This window comes from Strigops habroptila, chromosome 5 (assembly GCF_004027225.2).
Source record: "Strigops habroptila isolate Jane chromosome 5, bStrHab1.2.pri, whole genome shotgun sequence".
Lineage (NCBI taxonomy): Eukaryota > Metazoa > Chordata > Aves > Psittaciformes > Psittacidae > Strigops > Strigops habroptila.
The window spans coordinates 76,580,179-76,600,824 of NC_044281.2; the positions used below are offsets into that span (position 1 = coordinate 76,580,179).

A 20,646-nucleotide genomic window follows, 5' to 3' on the forward strand; every position below is an offset into this window, starting at 1 on the left:
ACCTTCCACTAGAGCAGGTTGCTCCAAGCCCCTGTGTCCAACCTGGCCTTGAACACTGCCAGGGATGGGGCAGCCACAGCTTCTCTGGGCACCCTGTGCCAGCGCCTCAGCACCCTCACAGGGAAGAGCTTCTACCTCAGAGCTCATCTCAATCTCCCCTCTGGCAGGTTAAAGCCATTCCCCTTGTCCTGTCCCTCCAGGCCCTTGTCCAAAGCCCCTCTCCAGGTTTCCTGGAGCCCCTTTAAGCACTGGAGCTGCTCTAAGGTGTCCCCTTAAGGAGCCTTCTCTTCTCCAGGCTGCCCCAGCCCAGCTCTCTCAGCCTGGCTCCAGAGCAGAGCTGCTCCAGCCCTCGCAGCAGCTCCGTGGCCTCCTCTGGCCTCGCTCCAGCAGCTCCACGTCCCTCTTGTGCTGCTGCCCCAGAGCTGGATCAGGACTGCAGGGGGGGTCTCCCCAGAGCGCAGCAGAGGGGGAGAATCCCCTCCCTTAACCTGCTGCTCACGCTCTGGGGATGCAGCCCTCCAGTAGCACACCCACTACTTGCTATGGGCTGCTCACCAGGGTACACAAAGGCAGTGGCAGTTGTTAACTACTTGCTGTGAACAAAGGTACAGAAGATACCCTCTAAGGCAACATGACTTACCCAACCTCTTCAAAACAGAAATAGGAATCTAGAAAAAAAGTGAAAGAAAAGCAAAGCAACACACCTACTGTTCGCCAACCTTAAGGTTTATTATTATTTCTAGAGATGCTGCATTGCTTTCAATTTCATTGTTTACAACTAACAGATTCAAGCAAGCAATGCTGTAAATGACAGAAGACTTGTTGTTAAGCTCAAGTACACTACTGGGGTTTACGTTTTTACCATCCCGAGCAGAGTCTAAGTCCTTCGTGCTTGTTAACCCTCCCCTGTAGCTGCCCTGCATCTTTCACTACATGCAGGAGTAAAATGGCATGTATTTACATTCATTTCAAGCTATAGTGCATTTACACAGTTTTGTTACATTCATGTCTTCATGAATTCATTAAACATAAGCCACAGATCAATGTTTTATTTTCTGTATTGTCCCCATGGTTTGAAACTCTTGTTCCAGAATTCAGCTTTTCCTGTGAGAAGGAAAACGTGGGACACTTTCTGGTCCAAAACTAGTTAAGGAATGAGGGAAAACCCAGTGGAAGACAATTGTACTTCATGTGCTTGTATTCAGGACAAAGACTATGTCACAGAAACTCACGAAACTGAAGCTGCAAAAAGGGAGAGGGGGAAAGCCTCAGTTTTGACTCTTCTTTTTAAAGCACGACAAGGGAGCCAGTAACTATTTCAGCATTTAATTTCTTCTTCAACATGAGAAAATGAGAACTTTGATTTTATTATTATCAATTGTAATCACAGCTGCTTTCCTAATGTCTTCTGTTTATGGTAACCAAGAGTTTTGTCCACATATTTGGGTATTTTATTTGTGCACTTTCTCAAAATACTCTTTAGAAGCTTCTGGGGTTGGTTTGATCTGTCAAGAAAAGGAAGTTTAGTTATTACACACTATAAATAAGGGAATTTATCAGATTTCACATTTGATCCAAGAAAATCCATGCATGGTTAACAAAGATGTTATTTCTGTTTCTGCACATGGTTGCAAGATGAAAGCCTAAATGATGTACAAGCTCCTACTTGCAAACTTTAAGTATAACACACAGTTTTCCTGCCAAATATCAAGCAGGGCATTAAATAAGCAAAAAATCTGAACACAACTGGTGGCGAGTCCAAGTCAAATTTAGAGTTTTCAATATAATTTGTGTCATTTAAAAGAAAATCAGTGACTTTTTTCCACAGAAATCACACATTTAGTATCATACAAATAGACTGAACTGGTCCAACTGGTAACAGCCTCAGATTTAGACAACAGGCACAGCTTGAATCCAGCACCTCACGTTGCAGTAGTTCTCAGCCCTCCAGACATGCCAAAATAAGCCAGTGGCTATATTTAGAGGAGCCCTATTTAGCAGACACTTACCGTAGGGGAGTCTGGAGTCCAGTTTGCCGGGCAAACCTCCCCATGTGTTTCCACGAACTGGAATGCTTTCACCAAGCGAAGAGTCTCTTCCACACTACGGCCAACGGGGAGATCATTGATACTCAGATGCTTGACGATCCCATTTGGATCAATGATGAAGAGACCTCTGTAAGTGAGCAAGGATTTAGGGAATGTGAATCATGCTCCAAGACCAAACACAAGAAGCTAGATCAGCTATTTCAGCAAGGTAATCATTCTTAGATGCAGGTATCAGAGTTAGGAGTAGCAGTACAAAGTCTGCCTTAGTGTTTGTTAGTGATCAAAAGGCAAGAACCAGTCAACTGGTATGCTACTGTGAGCTTACAAAGTATGCATAAGGACTATTAAATCAAGAAAGATGTATAACAAAGGTGGAACTTTTCATTCCACCTGTATTTCAAAGTTGATAGCTGACATCCTGGCATCCTTCCCATGTCTTTCTGATGTGAAAATCTGAAGGTACTGAGTAAAGAGCTGCTTACACATGAAGCAACTACATTAAATCCTGTTGCATATAAACATCTGTAAAAACCAAAGCCCACTCTTATCATACTAGTTAATTTGTCAACACACAAATAACAGAAGTCCTCATCCAAAGAGATGAGGAACTAAAGGTCTCCAGAAGACTCCCACCCAGTCCATTGTTTCTCAGGGGCCACTGTTTGCTTTTAATAAGTATTCTCATGGTGGAATAAAATAAAATTGGCATTTCCTTCTCTAGATAATTATGGGATTGACTGTAGGGGCCTCTGGGACAACTGCTTTAGAAGCTTCTCACACAGAAGTTAACGCAGTCTCTTCTCCCTTCAGAAGAAAGAAAACAAAAACAAAGGAAGAAGGGACAGAGCTAAACTGTGAAAAAATGAAAGAAAATCATAAATGCTCTTCTGTCCTACTCGTGGTTTCCTCAGTGACATGAAGTTCTCCCCCTCGCTCACAGCAGAGCAGCTGCCTCCCCCTGCACTCATTCTGGGAGAGGCCTGGAACCATCTCAACTCAATGGCCAAAACAGCCACGTGGCCTTTTCCTGGGGTGGGATCCAGCAGAACCTCTGCTGGCAAAGTAACATCCCACAGTCCTTGCTTGATCCTTGTGCAGTCTCCCCTGCAGGAGGAGACAGCATGGCTCACGGTGGTTGAGGCTGGGTTATCAGCAGTCACACCTTACCTCAGTGCTATGCCAGGTCCTTCCAGCAGCACACCGTAATCCCGGGAGATTTGTTTTGAGAGGTCTGACAGAACTGGAATATTCATTTTGCCCAAACCACCACTCTAGAGAACAGAGGAAGATTCATTTTGGTATAAAACACTTTTTAGGATTATCCTTCCTGAGCTGTTGGATTCAGTGCTCTTGAGGATATACAACAAAACCCATCCGTGCCATTAGCTCCATGGAAGGAAACACATAAGGGTGTGGGATTGTTGGCTGGTTTTGATTTGTTTTGTTGTTTTTATGTAGACAGGAATATTTGGTTTCTTTGGAATACGAAAACTTCTTTTGCGCTGAGCATTTTGGAACTGCTTATTTTGATGGTAAAAGGCTTCCTATCACAAGTCCAATTTTCAGCAAGATTTCCCTTGTGCCCTATTTAGGAGCTTTGAATACAAAAACATCTACTGCATATTGAAGTGCTCAAAATTAGACAAGATGAACATGGTGGGGAAGGAAGGGAAAACAAATCTGCATCCTATGAACAGAGACAGCACAAGGCTTCCAACAGCCACACTAAGTATGTCAAGAGTTCTGCTGCTCTCTGTTCAGTGCTCATACTATTTTTACCTCCCCCAAATCAATTTAAATACTATTTGGAGAGTCACCCGAGACTTCTTTCAGTTTTGCAACATACTGGAACTGCAAGGGAGATAAGATCTCTATCCTTGAAACAAGCAGGGCATTTGTTAGCTTTTCTGTTCCTGGCATCATCAGTGAATCATTGTGTAACCGCAGTCACTCGGACCCTGATCCTCCAAAGCCTTGTCTGCAACGGAGTTCTCTTACACAGAGCTCTGCACACAGATATCTCTTGCAGAAACCAAGGCCTTGGCTTCTCTGGTGTCAGTTTCCTGCCTGTGCCACCATGGAATTCTTTCCACCCTTTGCAGGGCATTTTGCTACATGTGCACGGAGCAGTGCCTGACTGAACAGCTTCTGCATGAAGCAGTGAAGTCAGCCCACGGTCACACTTTAGAGCTTTGAACAAAGCATGCAGGAACTGAATGCTCTTGCTACCACATTAAATCCAGCAAGCTCTCTTCCCTCCTCTGGCGTGGCAATGGCAGAACTGTGCACATGAAGGCAGCCCAGTCTGTGAGCACTACTCCAAACCACTGTCCACACAGGCAATGACTGATGGCACAGGCGCTTGTGCACCTTCCCATGACACTCCTGACTCTCTAAAGCTGACCAAAGTACTGAGATGCTTTATGTGACCAAAAGTACGTATTTTTCTATATATCTGAAATAGGCTCCTCTCCAGTGAAAGGCCATCTCTGTCACCTTCCTTCCCCAAAGAAAGCTGAGAGCCTCTGTACAACAAAAGTGGAAGCACTTCAGCAAGTGAGATAATAATACAAGGCTTAGAGAGTGGGGCTTGTTCAGCCTGGAGAAGAGAAGGCTCCTGAAGGGGAGACCTTAGAGCAGCTCCAGTGCCTAAAGGGGCTGCAAGAAACCTGGAGAGGGGCTTTGGGCAAGGGCCTGTAGGGACAGGACGAGGGGAAATGGCTTTAACCTGCCAGACGGGAGATTGAGATGAGCTCTGAGGCAGAAGCTCTTCCCTGTGAGGGTGCTGAGGCGCTGGCACAGGGTGCCCAGAGAAGCTGTGGCTGCCCCATCCCTGGCAGTGTTCAAGGCCAGGTTGGACACAGGGGCTTGGAGCAACCTGCTCTAGTGGAAGGTGTCCCTGCCCATGGCAGGGGGTTGGAACCAGATAATCTTTAAGATCCATTCCAGCCCAAACGATACTAGGATTCTATGATAAGTGCTCCAATAAACTGCTTGTTCTGCTTCCATCTGAAGCCACCACTGTTAGGCACTGGTTAATAATGACTAAACAGCTGCTGTTCACTTTCTGCAATGACACATACGAACCATCAGCTGCAACAAGCAGCTTGGGACAGTGACATGGATACTGAGTATTTGTCTTCTGAGATAAACATAGAAGGATATGATGTAACCTACAAGACTATAAAGACAGCAAAACAAAGGTACCTCCCCTCCCCAAATTATTAGGGAAAAGAGCAAGAAAACAAACATTGAGGACAGAATTATGTCATCAAAAGTAGAAGTTAATCACCTATCACTTTAGGCAGTCTACTGAAATCAGTGTTAGCACAGTATTTTATTCCACTCTTCTTCTCAGGAGCTCTTGTGAAAAGATAGCAAACCAACAGAGAGAGCCCCAAACAGCTGCTCAATTCATACCTTTCGTGGTGTATTTATCCAGGCCAGATGACAAAAATGAGAATCCACAGACACTGCCACCACTTCGCAGTTCACATCACGAAACTCCTTTGCTTTGTCGCTGAAAGCCACAATTTCTGTGGGGCAGACAAAGGTGCTGGGTGGGAAGAGAGAACAGGCTGTAATGATCCTGCAATCTTTCCAATGTTTTACTTAAAAGACTCTCAGGTCTGTTTCTAGGCACTAACGCAGCAGAGGGTTTCTTTCAGCACGGCAGTTTTAACCATGTTTCCTCTTCAGGATTCATTTCAGTCTCGAAGCCACAGCCACTGAGCTCCCACACCAGTTTTCAGCTCTCAGTTCTAGACAGGTTTTTTGCAGAGATGGAGGAACTGTCTTTGCCAATCACCCTCTAGACAGAAAGGTTTTGGGAACTACAGCAGAAAGCACTGCAGGTTAAATCCTCCCCATGTGCCCAAGCACATCAGGATGTGATTCAAGTCTTGTGAACACAATCAACCCCATCTGTTCACCTTTTGCTCTGGAGCTGCCTAGCTGCAGTTCTGCTGGCCCCGCTGCTTAAAAATCATATCACAGAATCCCAGACTGGTTTGGGTTGGAAGGGACCTTAAAGCTCATCCAGTCCCAACCCCCTGTCACGGGCAGGGACACCTTCCACTAGAGCAGGTTGCTCCAAACCCCTGTGTCCAACCTGGCCTTGAACACTGCCAGGGATGGGGCAGCCACTTTATTATGTATTTATTATTAGGAAATAAACCATTTATTTGGTACATTTCAATGAAGGCAATCCTGGGATGCAAGACAATGTAAGAGGAAGCACACTTTGTAAGGCCGTATCTACCTCCCAAAGCAGTCCTGGCAGCTAGAAGATGCTCTGCACCCACCCCATCCATTGCTTTAACACACAGGGGCCGTGTGCCCCCAAATCTTATCACTCACGCTCTAGAAACACACACATCTGCTTTGCGAGATTCGCCCAGACAACGCCAAACCAGCCACTTGAGACAGCATGGCTATGCAGTGCTTCTGATGACCTTCAGCAGGGCAGCAGGCCCGCGTGGAAGGAGAGAAACCCGCACTCACAAGTCCAGGGGGTAGAAGAAGAGAACCAGGTATTTCCCTTTGAAATCATCCAGGCTCAGCTCCTTAAACTCTCCGTTAACAACCGCCGTCCCCTTGAAGAACGGGGCGTGCTGTGTAACCGCTGGAGCGAACCGCGACGAGCCTGCGGGCGAGAGAACGCTGCTGCGGGCCACGAAACGCGGCCAGGGCCGGGGCTCCCCCTCCGGGCACCGCCGCAAGAGCCGCTCCCGCCCCAAGGCGAGCCCTGCGGCGTCCCCGCCGCCCTCCCCGCACTCACCGAGGCTGAAGTGGCGGCGGGCGCAGGGCAGCGGCCGCGCCGTCAGCGTCCTCCCGGCGGCGGGGACCTGCGGGGGGACAGGGAGGGTCAGAGCGGCCGCGGCTGGGGCGGCCGCGGAGGGGCGGGCGGGCACTCACCGCGGTCCGCAGCAGCCTCCCCAGCGCGGCGGCCATGTTGAGCGCGGCGGGAAGCGGCGGAGCGGGGCGGAGCGGCCGCGGGGAGTGACGGGGAGCGGGGGGTGAGAGGCGGCTGCCCGGGGCGGGCGGGTCGGTGCGAAGGGCCGTGGGTGCCCGTCGCAGCGCTGGGTGCTGGGGCAGGCGGTGGGGCTGTGCTTAGGACATAGCTTTGGTGTGTGCTGATACAGACCGAAACGGGGCAAACAGCCTGGTACGAACTTTTCAAACGCAGTTCATAGAACGATCATGAAATCATAGAATAGCTGGGGTTGGAAAGGACCTTAAGATCATCTAGTTCCAACCCCCCTGCTATGAGCAGGGACACCTCACACTAGGCCATGTCACCCAAGGCTCTGTCCAACCTGGCCTTGAACACTGCCAGGGATGGAGCATCCACAACTTCCTTGGGCAGCCCATTCCAGTGCCTCACCACCCTCACTGTAAAGAACTTCTTCCTTATATCTAATCTAAACTTCCCCTGTTTAAGTTTGAACCCATCACCCCTTGTCCTGTCACTACAGTCCCTAATGAAGAGTCCCTCCCCAGCATCCTTGTAGCCCACTTCAGATACTGGAAGCTGCTCTGAGGTCTCCACGCAGCTTCTCTTCTCCAGGCTGAACAGCCCCAACTTTCTCAGCCTGTCTTCATATGGGAGGTGCTCCAGCCCCTGATCATCCTCGTGGCCCTCCTCTGGACTCGCTCCAACAGCTCCATGTCCTTTTTATGTTGAGGACACCAGGACTGTACGCAGTACTCCAAGTGAGGTCTCACGAGAGCAGACTAGAGCGAGAGGATCACCTCCTTCGACCTGCTGGTCACACTTCTCTTGATGCAGCCCAGGATACAGATGGCTTTCTGGGCTCAAGCGCACACTGCCGGCTCATGTTAAGCTTCTCGTCAACCAACACTCTCAGACTGGTTTGTGTTGGAAGGGTCCTTAAAACTTATTCCAGCCCCCTGCCACAGGCAGGGACACCTTCCACTAGAGCAGGTTGCTCCAAGCCCCTGTGTCCAACCTGGCCTTGAACACTGCCAGGGATGGGGCAGCCACAGCTTCTCTGGGCACCCTGTGCCAGCGCCTCAGCACCCTCACAGGGAAGAACTTCTGCCTAAGAGCTCATCTCAATCTCCCCTCTGGCAGGTTAAAGCCATTCCCCTTGTCCTGTCCCTACAGGCCCTTGTCCAAAGCCCCTCTCCAGGTTTCCTGTAGCCCCTTTAGGCACTGGAGCTGCTCTAAGGTCTCCCCTTCAGGAGCCTTCTCTTCTCCAGGCTGCCCCAGCCCAGCTCTCTCAGCCTGGCTCCAGAGCAGAGCTGCTCCAGCCCTCGCAGCAGCTCCGTGGCCTCCTCTGGCCTCGCTCCAGCAGCTCCACGTCCCTCTTGTGCTGTTGCCCCAGAACTGGATCAGGACTGCAGGGGGGGGTCTCCGCAGAGCAGAGGGGGAGAATCCCCTCCCTTGACCTGCTGCTCACACTCTGGGGGTGCAGTTGGCTCTGGCTTTATTGAACTCGGGTTATAGTTGTTTAATCATAATTAAGCAATTATGGTGGGATAGCTGTGTGACTGCTTAGCTCCTTCTCACCTGTGAGCTGATGCAAACCAAAGTCATTGCCTAATTTCCCACACAGGTACTTACCGCTGCTAATCAGCTTATATGTGGCTTCCACCTGCTTTGCAGGTTTGTCCCAGGTCTGCTGGCTGAGTGAACCATCACAGCTCAAGCTAAAGGAGATGCTTGAACAGTCAGTCGAGCAGCACAATGGTTTCTAACGCTGTTTTTATGGAATACCTGATGGTGGCAGCAACAGCGACCACCAAGAAGTTCCAGTTGCCTGCCCTGTTGTAGCACATGCTTTGGAGCAGCACGAGCAGCATGGACAACCCAGAGGACTGAAAATCACTTTCTAAAAGTCCATTTTTATTTTCTTATCTTCTTTTTGTGCGGTTTTTTTTCATTTAAATAGTCAAATTGAGTTGAAACCAGTTTCACTTTTGGGTCTGGTAATTTCTAGTTTAATATTCATATTTATAAATATCCACAGCCTTTTACAAAGGGGAGATCCCACCATGTGAACTAGAGACAAGTCTGGCTCCACAGGCAGGATAAGCTCAGCCATGTGGGGCCAAAGCCAAAGGCAGCCAGAATGATGTCAGCTACACCTCAGGCCCTTGGGATGAACCCAATGGGTGCTGAATCTATGCTTGTGAATAGATTGGCAGTCTTACTCCTGGTACTGATCCGGCTGGCATGGTCAGGTCACCTCTGAGCCTTCAAAAGAAGGATTTCGTGCACAACCTGCCTGTTAGGTTTGTTCAATAGCCAGTATTAATGACCCGCTATGCCCAGGAACTGTTTGTGGTCATTCTAGTCAGCGTTGTCCAAAAGCATGCTGAGACCTTTCTAAGCATGTAACATCATCACCAGTTGCAGTCACTGGTACCTTTCTTTGGCACTCCTAAATTTATTAACCCAGATGTAGCCAATGACAGCTGGAAACATGACTCTGGTGATCTTCTCAAAACCTGTAGTTCCCAGCAGAGCAGCCAGAACAGTGTTATCTACTTGTACATGCACAGAGATACAGCACAGCCAGCTGGGCTTGTGATGACAATGAAGGTGCCTGTGACGAGATGATGAAGATGAAGGTGTTCTGCATAAGGGTGCAAGAGATGAACTCTTCCTATAGCCATGGGGAGATGAGGGGGAAGAAATGTTAAGGGAAACCTGAAGGTGTGTGAGAGAGAAGTTCAGTTTACACTTGTGCTATGACCCATGGCTGCTTGAAAGTGCCAGCTGGATGGGGACTCTCTTGGGAAGGCCACTGCTGAGCTATGGGGCTGACTGAGCCACTCAGCTTATTTGCATGTCTGTTGCCTGAAAGTTAGGGGCATTCTTGCTTAAAACCCCCTCAAAGCCTAAAAGTGGAAATGACTATTTCTTTGTTAGAAAACATGCCAGATACAGCGTGTGTGAGCCGTGCTGTGGCCTGCAGCCCTGGAGATGGACAGAGAAGGAGCAGTTGTTGAGAGACGTGCCCACAGTAGAGGTTTGGGATGGTTTTGTGCCACTGTTTAGGGCTGCCAGTGGAGCAGTGAGCAGCAGAGCTGAGCCCAGGGCAGTGGGGAGTAGCAAAGAAACATCAACCACTACCTGGGTGTATTGTCTGAGCAGCAGTGCAGAATGGCACAACTGAAGTGGTAAATGCTCCATCCCTGGTGGTGTTCAAGGCCAGGTTGGACAGAGCCTTGGGTGACATGCTTTAGTGTGAGGCATCCCTGCCCATGGGAGGGGGTTGGACCTAGATGATCTTAAGGTCCATTTCCAACCCAAACTATTCTATGATTCTATCATTCTGTGATTTTATGGCTGTGGTCACGTCTGCCCGACTGGCACATCTCCCCATGGAGAGACGTGCTCACTGAGCAGCAAATAGTGTGCGAGGGCACGGCTGGGCCACAGTGGTTCCTTTCCCTCAGCTGTGGGAGCTGTATTGTGGCAGCAAGAAAAGGGCTATTGCTCGGATTTCCTGAGAATGGTTGTCTGACCCACAGATGATTATTCACAACTTGTAAGCTGATGTATTCTAAACCGATGTCCTTCCCCCCTCCCCGGAAAGTTGTATTTGTTTAAAACTCTTTGTTTAAACACTTGGCTTGCAGGTGGGGAAATATTGCTCATGCTTTGTTATGAAGGCAGCATAATTCAGCTTCTCAGGCTTCTGGGCAAGAGCTTGAACTACTGCCATTTAACGGGGGGGTATTTTCCATTTTCCTATTTACTGGACATCCCTACAATTTGAAGACGGACCTTGTCACTGCCAAAGCTCACCTGGCAAGAGAGTTGCTCCTTTGAAATCAGCTCTGGCAGAGGCTCGAGCAGCTGCTAAACCTTGTTCTTGCCATCTGAAGTTCAAAATAAATCTATCGAGCAATACCATATGTTCATCCTGTTCCAAATCTTGGTTGTCTGCTCTGCTCTATTCCCACGGGCTTCTGCCTGGCTGGACAGGCCCCAGTTTTGTATCTCATCTTGCAGTGAGGGAGCGCTGGTTCATACTGGTGCAGCATGAGCTCAGCACTGCACGGACGTGTTTGCATGTGAGGGATTAGAGTATTTAAGCCTGATTCAAAGCGAGACATCTGAAGTTGGTGAAAGGCTCTCCAGGGATTGCAGCAGGCTTTGGGGAGAAGTTTGTATTGTTACACAGTGCAAAGCAGGAGATGAGGCACTTGAAGGGATAATAGGAGATGTAAATTTGATTTTTGGTTAGGATACTTATCTGCCTGCTCTTCCTTTGTGCCTCTTTTTCCTATCTGGGAATAATTAAATATGTCTTTCTGATGAGAAACTTTGAGATCTGTTGATAAAAAATCCTCACGTGTTGTTACATGAGAGTTGGTTTTAAAGAGCTCTTTGAATCACATCACTAACACCATAATATATTAATGAAAAAGTAGCTGCTTCTCTCTAAACTTAACGAAGGGGGTGAGCAAATCCCAAATCAGATCTACTCCAGGGGGTCATTGAATGGCAGGTTCAGTGCAGAGTATGGGCTGTGTACATCTGCTTGTTTAAAAAATAGAATCTCCTTATCTTCTCGAAGGTTATTTTACTCCATGTGCTCAAATGCTGTAACAATCTGTTGTTCTCTGCCTTGAGGAAACGGATAACTGAAAAAAAAGAAAGTTTGGAAATGGGAAGAAACAAAAGGCATAAACTTTTTTACCTAAACCAAAGCAAAGCAACCTGCTCTAGTGGAAGGTGTCCCTGCCCGTGGCAGGAGGGTGGAACTGGATGAGCTTTAAGGTCCCTTCCAACAGAAACCAGTCTGGGATTCTATTTGAGACAACGTGATGCATCACCGCACGGCTGTTGGTAGATGGCAGCCTCTGTCCTTACACAGAGGCGCTCTGTTAAAGGTTGCAGCGCCTGCAAACGCTTTCTCGCCGGCCTGTGTGTGCTCCCACCTGCTGATGCCGCATCTCAGCTGGAGGCAGAAGAATTTCCCCGCTTGTAGAAATAAGTTTCAGGAGCAATTCCAAACACAATCCAGCTTCGAGCTAATCATGAACAGGCTTCACTGCATTAATGGTGTGTTATACCGTGGATTTAGGAGATAGCTGCTGTTAGGGTATGTTTGGCATCGATAAGTGTTAGGCAAAAGCCTTTTTGACCTGTGGCTCGCTGGGGGGTCTGTGTTATCCTGCCGCTCCCAGCAGGCTGTTCCTCCCTGGTGCAGGATAACGCTGGTGTGTTGCTGCTGTGCTGCTGGCTGAGCTGCAGAGCCCACCCTGCCATGAGTCATCCTCCAGCCGCTCACACCGTCACACTCTGCCGTGCTGCCTCCTCTTCTCATTACACCGGTGCGTTTGGGTCTCGCACCGTGCTGCTGCCTCATCTACAAACCTCTCTTCTCCCATGAAGGAAAGATGGCTGCCAGCCCTGCTCTGTCCTCATCTTCAGCACCCAAAAAGGGCTTTTTTCCTAGGCCTTTCCCCAGTGACTTCAGCTGAAGATGTTGTATTTAAAAGCAGAACAACCAAACACATTAAGCACCTTAGAAAGTGCCTTTTTACAGAGTTTAACTGGGATTTGGTAGGCTCTCTTTTTTCTCTCCTTCCAAAATAAAGGAGTCAGACTAAATTTTCCCTTTTCTCCCAGGAAACACTGAATCAGGATCTTCAGGCCGGCAAAAAAGACCTGTATTCCTTCCCTGCTACCTTGCCCATGCTTGAGTATTCCAGCATCAGCCTTTACAACAGTAGAATAAGATAAGAGTAGAATAAGATAAGCAGTGGAACAGCCTCATAGGTCTCCTGTTTCTTTCTCCCTCACAGAGAACCTGAGTGGTCCATTAAATCAAATGTGAACATACCTTGAAATTCAAGGGCTGTGTTGACAGAAGAGAAAAATGGATATAAATAAAGTAATGCTTCCTAATATTTTTTACTTTTGCTGGTTTTGTGAGCCAGGCATTCCAGTTAACGCAGAAATGAAGATACTGACAGCTCTGAAGAAGCCATGAGGTAAGATTCCAAATGCTGCCATGGGTTTCACAAAGACCAGCTGATGGGCTTCAGTGCAGGTAGGTCTGTGCAGTGGCACTTGCCCTGGGGACCTGTGGGGCCATGAAAGGGGCCATCCATCTGCCTGAAGCAGACCCTGGTCTATATTTGGGCTTAAAAAACTATAGTAGGAAAGAGAGATGTGGTGAGGACTGATTGCCTGATTCTGGTTTTCAAAGCAGGGTGTTAGTGAACCACATTGACTCAGATTTATTGGAAACAAGTTTTATTTTGTTAAAGAATGATTAAGAAAACCCACTCCATTGTTCTCACCAATAAATGTGAAGTCAGAGTTGATGCTCTCCATGTAGATGTGTAAGTAAACCAAACACCTTATTGCATAATCTCGGCAGTCCTGTAGATGAGCTGAGCTTTCCACACGCTGCACTCAGCCACGTTTAAGTTATGTGATTGCTTCTCATCCACTCTGATGCAAAGTCATCCTGCTTAGTTGAAATAACTGCTCTGGCAGCAACACAACACTGTTCAGTTGCTGTCCCTGTTTCGGAAGGGATTGAGCAACTGGGCCTTTGGTTCCCAGGAATATGAAGCACGTTCAGGGCTGCACTGTTCATGGACATCAGGTAGGTCCATGGGGCTTAGGAACACCATATGGAACTGTTGTAACTCTTTTGGTAAATCTATTTACCCTTTCAGGAATTAAATAAATGTTCATAAAGCGTACAGGACATCAGCATTCTGCAGTCATACTTCTGTCCTACAGAGCAACGCTGCAGGTGACTCTGTACATAGAGATACATATTGATATGAGATAAAAGAGAAGCAGTGGAACTGTCAGGTGCTCTGGATCTCCCCAGAGCGCAGCAGAGGGGCAGAATTCCCTCCCTAGACCTGCTGCTCACGCTCTGGGGATGCAGCCCAGCACACAGGGTGGTTCTGGGCTCACCGAAGCTTGGTCATGGGAAGCTTCTCCTCACTTCCAACCCGAGCAGATTTGCTGTGTTTACAAGCGAGCATCAGTCCTGGCACAGAAGTGGTCAAACAACAAGCAGGGCAGGCGCTCCTTGGGCACCTCATCTCTATGCAAAGGCTCTGGTTTCCAGGAAGCACTTTTTCCCTGAAGAATTAATCAGAGAAAAATCTTCCTGTACTTATAGACACAACTGCTGCTGTTGAACTCGGTGCTACAGAGAAAGCAACCACAACATGGCACTGCTCTGAGTGTTCTCTGGAGCCATAGGAGAGAGGATATAGGAGATTGTACATAGCAGTGCAACCTACTCTGCACAATAACATGCTAAGTTCTAACCTTTGACACTGAATTGGGTACAAAAGACATTTGTTACAGCCATTGTACCCTAATGCCTGTTCACTAAATGCATTTCTCTTTTATTTCCTAAGTTCAGAAAACGTGTTCTGGGCAGCCTGTGAGTTCCGCTGTTCATTTCTGCCTGGCTGGAGGAAGAAATATGATCAGTACAATAAAAAGAAGAAGAAAAAAAGGAAAAGCAGTGTCTGTGCCCCACTTACAAGAAGGTGCATGTTTTAATTTGATTTGCTTCATGTGGATTTAATCAATGCACATACAGATGGGGGAAGAGTGTTAGTGAGAGTAATGGGTTGGTTTTATTCCCCTTCCTTTGCTTGACCTGCTGAATCGATCTACCCCGTTGCCAGGAAAATCAGGATCATGCTGACACCAGCATCTGTCCTATATAGACAGAGGAGAATTGATGTTGTAACCTAGTGCTTAAAATTCACAAACTTTCCACAAGTGGCTGATGTCTCACACAACTGCTTACCAGGATTAAAGAATACAGTGCGGCAGAAAAGACGGGAATCCCTCGGGTACATCCTACGGGGACTTTTAAGACCTCCAGAAAGATGGGAAGCCCGTGGGAGAAGGGTGTGGGATGAAGCATCTTCATGATGAAGAAGAGGTCGGGGGCTCTTTCTCTCGGGTACGAGCCCCTCAGAGGCGGTGTTGAGCGCGAAGGGGAAGCGAGAGGAGCCCCGGGGGCGCCGGGCAGGGCCGGGGCCGCCGCCGCGGGGTGGCGCCCGGTACCAGGACTGCGCTGCGCCGCACCGCCGGGTACCGCGCATCACTGCGCGCATCGCCCCGCGGGCTCCCTCCGCTCTTCCCCACCGAATCGAACCGAACTGAACGGAACCGAGGAGCCCCCCCCCCCCCCAACCCTAGCTTCGTCCGTCCACCCGCGCCCATCCCCTCGCCCTCCCCTAGGGCGGGCGCTCGCCGCCCCCCTCCGCGGTGCCTTTGCGCGGCCGCGGTGCCGGCGCCAGGTGCGGTGGGTCCGCCCCAAGGACTACAGGTCCCGGCGTGCCCGGCCCCGCGGAGCCGGCGGCGGGGCTGGCGCCTGCGCGGGGCTGCGGGGCCGCTCCGCGGTGCCACACCCCCGGGGGAGGGCGGCAGGAGCGCCCGAGCCCTCAAACCGGCGGGGAGCCGGCGGGGCGGGGGATGGAGTAAGCGGGAGCGGGCGCTGCGGGAGCACACAGCGCGGGGAGCGGAGCGGCCGGGGCCATGCACCGGGGCATAGCGGGCTAAGGGCTGGCGGCGGGTGGTCGCCCGGAGACTCCGCACCTCGGGAGTGACGTCCTGCTGCAGTGCCGCCGCCTGCCTACGCTGCCCGAGCTCGTCAATGGAGCTGGAAAACATCGTTGCCAACACCGTCTTGTTGAAAGCCAGGGAAGGTGAGAGAGCGGCGGGAGGGGAGTGGGGACCGGAGCATCCCTGTTGCAGTCGCCCCTCCGCGGAGCGATGCCTGTGGGAAGAGCGGGGGGGGGACACACCGGTGGGGCTGCTCGCTTTCGGGGGACCATGTGGTTGAGCCGGCGTTGGAAACGGCTTTTTCGTGATAGAAGCCCGGTGAAAAGGAAAATACCGCTTTCCCCAACAGTGTGCGGGGGTTTGGGAAAGGAAGTGAATGAGATTGCAGTGATTACAATATTCACCCATTTCTTCCTTTCCCCCCCCTCAAATCTGGTCCCACAGATTGTGCTATTTCAGCGCCTATTGTTAAAGGTCAGCTGCAGATGCATTCATTCAAAAGGGCTTAGCAAATCTGCAAATAGCTTTCCGCGCCGTGGGGTGAGACCGGCAGGATCGTATCGCTCCAACCTACAGTCATTGCCTTATTCGGCGTTATTAGGTGATATCATGTTGCTGCAAACATGCCTGTTGTGGATGGGGGGGATGTTTGTCCCCGGCCGGAGGGACTGGGGCTCGGTCCGTGCCCCGGAGAGCCCCGGGGCTCGCTGAATGGGGGCTGCCGCCCGCCCCGGACCGGCGGCGGGATGCTCCGGGCGATGCCGGTGCCGCCGCGTTCAGAATGCAGTGGGGCTCTCTTGTCCATCGCCTCTCCCGAACCCCCGAATCCGAGCCGCGATAGCCCCCGGCGCACCGGGCTCGCCGGACAATGTGGTTTCCACTCCGCGCAGTGCGGAGGGAGGCGATGCTCCGGGCGCACCGCGGGCGCGGAGCCGGGCGCTGCCGGCGGAGGGGGTCCGAGGCTTGGGGCTCTCCCCGCGGAGCTCCCGGGAGCATCCCTCGGCGGGAGGAGCAGCGCCACACACCAGCAACACGTCCTACGGCTGCAGCATCGCTGCCGAGGTGCGATCTGAGACAGGCGGTCCGACAGGCTGAGAGCGCGGCTGGTTCAGCCTGGGGAAGGGAAGGCTCCTTAAGGGGAGACCTTAGAGCAGCCCCAGTGCCTAAAGGAGCTACGAGAAACCTGGAGAGGGGCTTTGGACAAGGGCCTGTAGGGACAGGACAAGGGGGAATGGCTTTAACCTGCCAGAGGGGAGATTGAGATGAGCTCTGAGGCAGAAGCTCTTCCCTGTGAGGGTGCTGAGGCGCTGGCACAGGGTGCCCAGAGAAGCTGTGGCTGCCCCATCCCTGGCAGTGTTCAAGGCCAGGCTGGACCCAGGGGCTTGGAGCAACCTGCTCTAGTGGAAGGTGTCCCTGCCCATGGCAGGGGGTTGGAACTGGATGAGCTTTAAGGTCCCTTCCCACCCAAACCAGCCTGGGATTCTGTGATCTGTTGGCTGCAACCTGTTTAAATCTGTGCCTTTATTGCCTTGTTCACTGCTTAAACTAAGCTGTTTCCCTCAATCTTTATTCAGGCTTCTATTCCCTGAAAACAGTTGCTGCGCTTTTAGGTGCTGTATAACCTGCAGCCCTTGCTCCCCTGCCCCCTGGAATGCTGGGCACTGCCTGCTAGTGAGGCTGGGGATCACTCAGTGGACTTCAGCCTGGGTCCTTCTGAAGCTATGGAAGTACGAGTAAAGCAATATTAGTTTAGTAAAAGAGATCATTCCAATAGTCCTCCCCTGGAGTGATCCTTTTGCTGGGAAAATAGTTCAAATTGTAAAATACTGTTTATATAACTCCCGGGCTGTTGAACTTGCGAGGCTTTAGCCAAAGAGTAAAGTCCTGAGGTCCTCCCCAAAAAAGCTCTATAAATAATGAGGGCAAAGGTGTGATTCCATTTGGCAGACTGGTGAATTATAACCCACTTCTGATGGAGAACTTGTATTTTCTGTTGTCATTTTTAAATACTGCTTAGGATGTAGTTGTTCCTACCAGCAATGCAACACTCGCTTGGATTTCAGTAGGCTTTAGGAATACTTTAAAGGGCTGGTATTAATTACAGTCATCGTGTGGTGTTTTCCAAGAGCCAATATTTTGCAAGTAATTTTAAATGTGCCACTTAGTTTTATGGTCCTTTTCTACCCTCCTCAGCAAGATGGTAACAGTAATGGTGGTTTATTGTGTTAAAGTCTCATTCAAGAAGCTGTTAGCTATAATCCAAATGGCAGAACTTTATCAAGTTTACTCCAAACTATATTCCAACTTTTCTTTTAACCATACACGAAGCTCCAACAACTTTTATTTTTGAGGTCTGGTGCTTATTTATTTTTAAACCTCTTTTGGATGGAGTGTGGAATCTTTTGTAATGAAGAACAAAGGCCAACTTGTGTACCTGACATCAGGGCCATGATTATTCTGCCTGTATCGCTTGTGTTTCCTTATTTTTTAGCTATTGCAAGCTACTGTGAGTAAAGTGTTTTTAAGATTTGCAGAGAGTAATGTAGGTGGATGTCCTTTCATTGCAAATGAAGAAGACAGACAGCATATGGAAGACCAAGAGTAAAAGCAAATTAATATATTGAGGATTATGGTATCTAAAAATAAGTTTGTTCCAGGTCCTGCTGACTCCATCAATAGATTTAGCTGGGTGATCGTGTAGCCGAAGCCAAGTACATGAGTGTGTGTTTCCGCTTGTGAAGTCAGAAGTAAGAGCTGTATTAGCTCCGTTACATGGGGGTTGGTGCCTACAATGTGGTACTTGCACATGTGCCTGGAGAAGAGAAGGCTCCTGAAGGGGACACCTTAGAGCAGAGCCTAAAGGGGCCCCTGGACAGGGGCTTTGGACAAGGGCCTGTAGGGACAGGCCAAGGGGAATGGCTTTAACCTGCCAGAGGGGGGATTGAGATGAGCTCTGAGGCAGAAGTTCTTCCCTGTGAGGGTGCTGAGGTGCTGGCACAGGGTGCCCAGAGAAGCTGTGGCTGCCCCATCCCTGGCAGTGTTCAAGGCCAGGTTGGACACAGGGGCTTGGAGCAACCTGCTCTAGTGGAAGGTGTCCCTGCCCATGGCAGGGGGTTGGAGCTGGATGAGCTTTAAGGTCCCTTCCAACCCAAACCAGTCTTGATTTTATAATACTGTGAGAAGAAGGAAAATTATGGAATGCACTCTCCAGACTTTAGGTAACGCAGGTTTTTTCCTTGTCACAATGTCAAGGAGAACACAAACCCAATGTCAGCAGCAAAAGGCAATTTTCAGGTTGGTTTCAAAGGCAGGTATAGGTAGGCCTGCAATGTTCAGTCCAGCGGTGAGGGCTTCTGTGAGGGATTCAGAAGCAGGGTTCAGTGACCACCACAAACATTTTCTAGCAAATATTGGTTTAAATTTTGCAACCCATTTGCTTTGGCCTCAGTAGCATTTTTTCTGTGGTCCGTTGTGTAAGTTCTTTTGTGACTGAGTTGTACTGAAGCAACCCCTGATGCAAAGTGAACTTTTTTAGCTGAAATACCAAGAAGCAAGTTTTATAACTGTTATACAAATACTTGCACTTGAATCCTGATGATTACAATGAGAAGCACACCCAGAATTAACTGATGCCACGTGATACATGAGTAATCTTCTTGGAGCAACAAAATGCCGTTCACATACAAAAATGTATTTCACTCAATAGTTTCGAGCAGGGAATAAATTTCAGGCGATCTTCAACTTTTTGCAGACTACAACGTTTTCGACACAAAATTACACATAAGTTACTTGTTATACTCAGGGGTCTGCCAGTCTGAACACATAGAAATTGGAGTTTTGTTGCATTTGAAAGTTCATTTATGATTTATTAGGAATAAGTTTGTACGGAGTCCTCAGTTATCATTTCTCATTTCTTGGATGCAAAATCCCATTTCACAACTCACTAGTCCCTTTTAGGAGTGAATAGAAAATACATCTGGGGTAATTAAAGGAACCAAACAGGTATTTGAGGCTATCTCGTGTTGCCTGGGGAAAAGAATAAGCAGAGAAAGGAAGACAAGAAAGATAAGAATCATAAGAAAAGCAGAATAATAACAATATCAGTCATTTTGGGTTTAGTAAGAACCTCAGATTATAAAGTGGTGAAACATTTATCTGGATCTTTTCATTAGCTGCCTTGTTTCTGAGCCTCAGCCATCACATCTGAACCACAGAATTGTGTAGCCATTAGTGATGGAGATATACACTGTCCTGTTGGCAGTGAATCCATGTTGGTGAATGAATCCCAGTTTGTTTTCCCAATTTAAGGTGTTGGACAGAGGACATAATGAGAATCAAGGGGTTCAGGAGAGACCAGGGACTGAGTCCCCTGCTGTTTCAGAGGAACTTTAATAGCCCTAACCCAGGGAAGCTTTAAAACACATCCACAGACTCATGAATCTGGCCCTGCCTGTCAAAAGCAATAAGATAAAAGATAAGTCTTTCAAAGAGGCTGATGACTAAGCCATGATGTTTGTATGAAAACCAAACTATATGGTCAGATAAACATGGTGATTACCTAGATACTCTTCCTCATGATCCATTCCTTCCCAGCCGTAAGATCAGTCTTCCCTTGTGTTACCTGCGGCTTCTGTGTGCATGAGCTTTCTTAGACAACCTGAAACATGTTTCTAAACCCAAATACAGCTTCACTTTGAAACTGCAATGTCCTTTGTACAAACAGACTGACAATTCCCACCACTTTAAAGTTATAGTGATAAATAAGTTAGTCATCACAGTTATTAGCTTTAAAACAGCCAGTTTGGAAGATACTGTTTTACTCAGAACTGGGGTTTCTAAAGTACAAAGTTTACCATGTAAACCTGGTAAAAATAAGAAAAATAGTTCTTCAACCACTAGACCACAACACAGATGCATTTTTCTCCCCTTTTTAGGTAGACTGGAATTCTCAAATAAGCTTATTTATGGCACCCACACAGAGCCGTTGATTGGCCTAGCCAAAGGGAGTGCCCTTCTTTTATCTATCTCAGTGCTTTTTGATGAGTGCACACT

The 20,646-nt window shown here is 48.9% G+C and overlaps 2 protein-coding genes and 1 long non-coding RNA gene across 5 annotated transcripts in view; 1 reads left to right on the top strand and 2 right to left on the bottom strand.

Annotated features, from left to right (window-relative positions):
- Window positions 1–707: 707 nt before the first annotated feature.
- On the bottom strand, window positions 708–18,030 carry LOC115609061. Its single transcript, XR_003991721.1, has 3 exons — window positions 18,021–18,030; window positions 17,562–17,563; window positions 708–1,185 (listed from the first exon to the last, which is right to left on the bottom strand). It is a non-coding gene; the product is annotated as an uncharacterized LOC115609061 (long non-coding RNA).
- PRDX3 (peroxiredoxin 3) lies at window positions 711–7,056 on the bottom strand. Its single transcript, XM_030488753.1, has 7 exons — window positions 6,966–7,056; window positions 6,829–6,895; window positions 6,552–6,693; window positions 5,469–5,604; window positions 3,216–3,319; window positions 2,010–2,175; window positions 711–1,505 (listed from the first exon to the last, which is right to left on the bottom strand). The coding sequence occupies exons 1-7, from the start codon at window positions 6,999–7,001 to the stop codon at window positions 1,452–1,454; spliced, it is 705 nt and encodes a 234-aa protein (XP_030344613.1). The 5' UTR covers window positions 7,002–7,056; the 3' UTR covers window positions 711–1,451.
- GRK5 (G protein-coupled receptor kinase 5) overlaps window positions 12,321–20,646 on the top strand; it is a 174,160-nt gene continuing 165,834 nt past the window's right edge. The window contains exon 1 of one of the 3 annotated variants that reach the window (XM_030488748.1): window positions 12,321–14,564. In XM_030488748.1, the coding sequence (XP_030344608.1) occupies window positions 14,498–14,564 (67 nt within the window). In that variant the 5' untranslated portion in view covers window positions 12,321–14,497. Of the gene's footprint in view, window positions 14,565–15,180; window positions 15,738–20,646 lie in introns of those variants that run through there. The other 2 variants (XM_030488749.1, XM_030488752.1) reach the window with 2 other exon arrangements.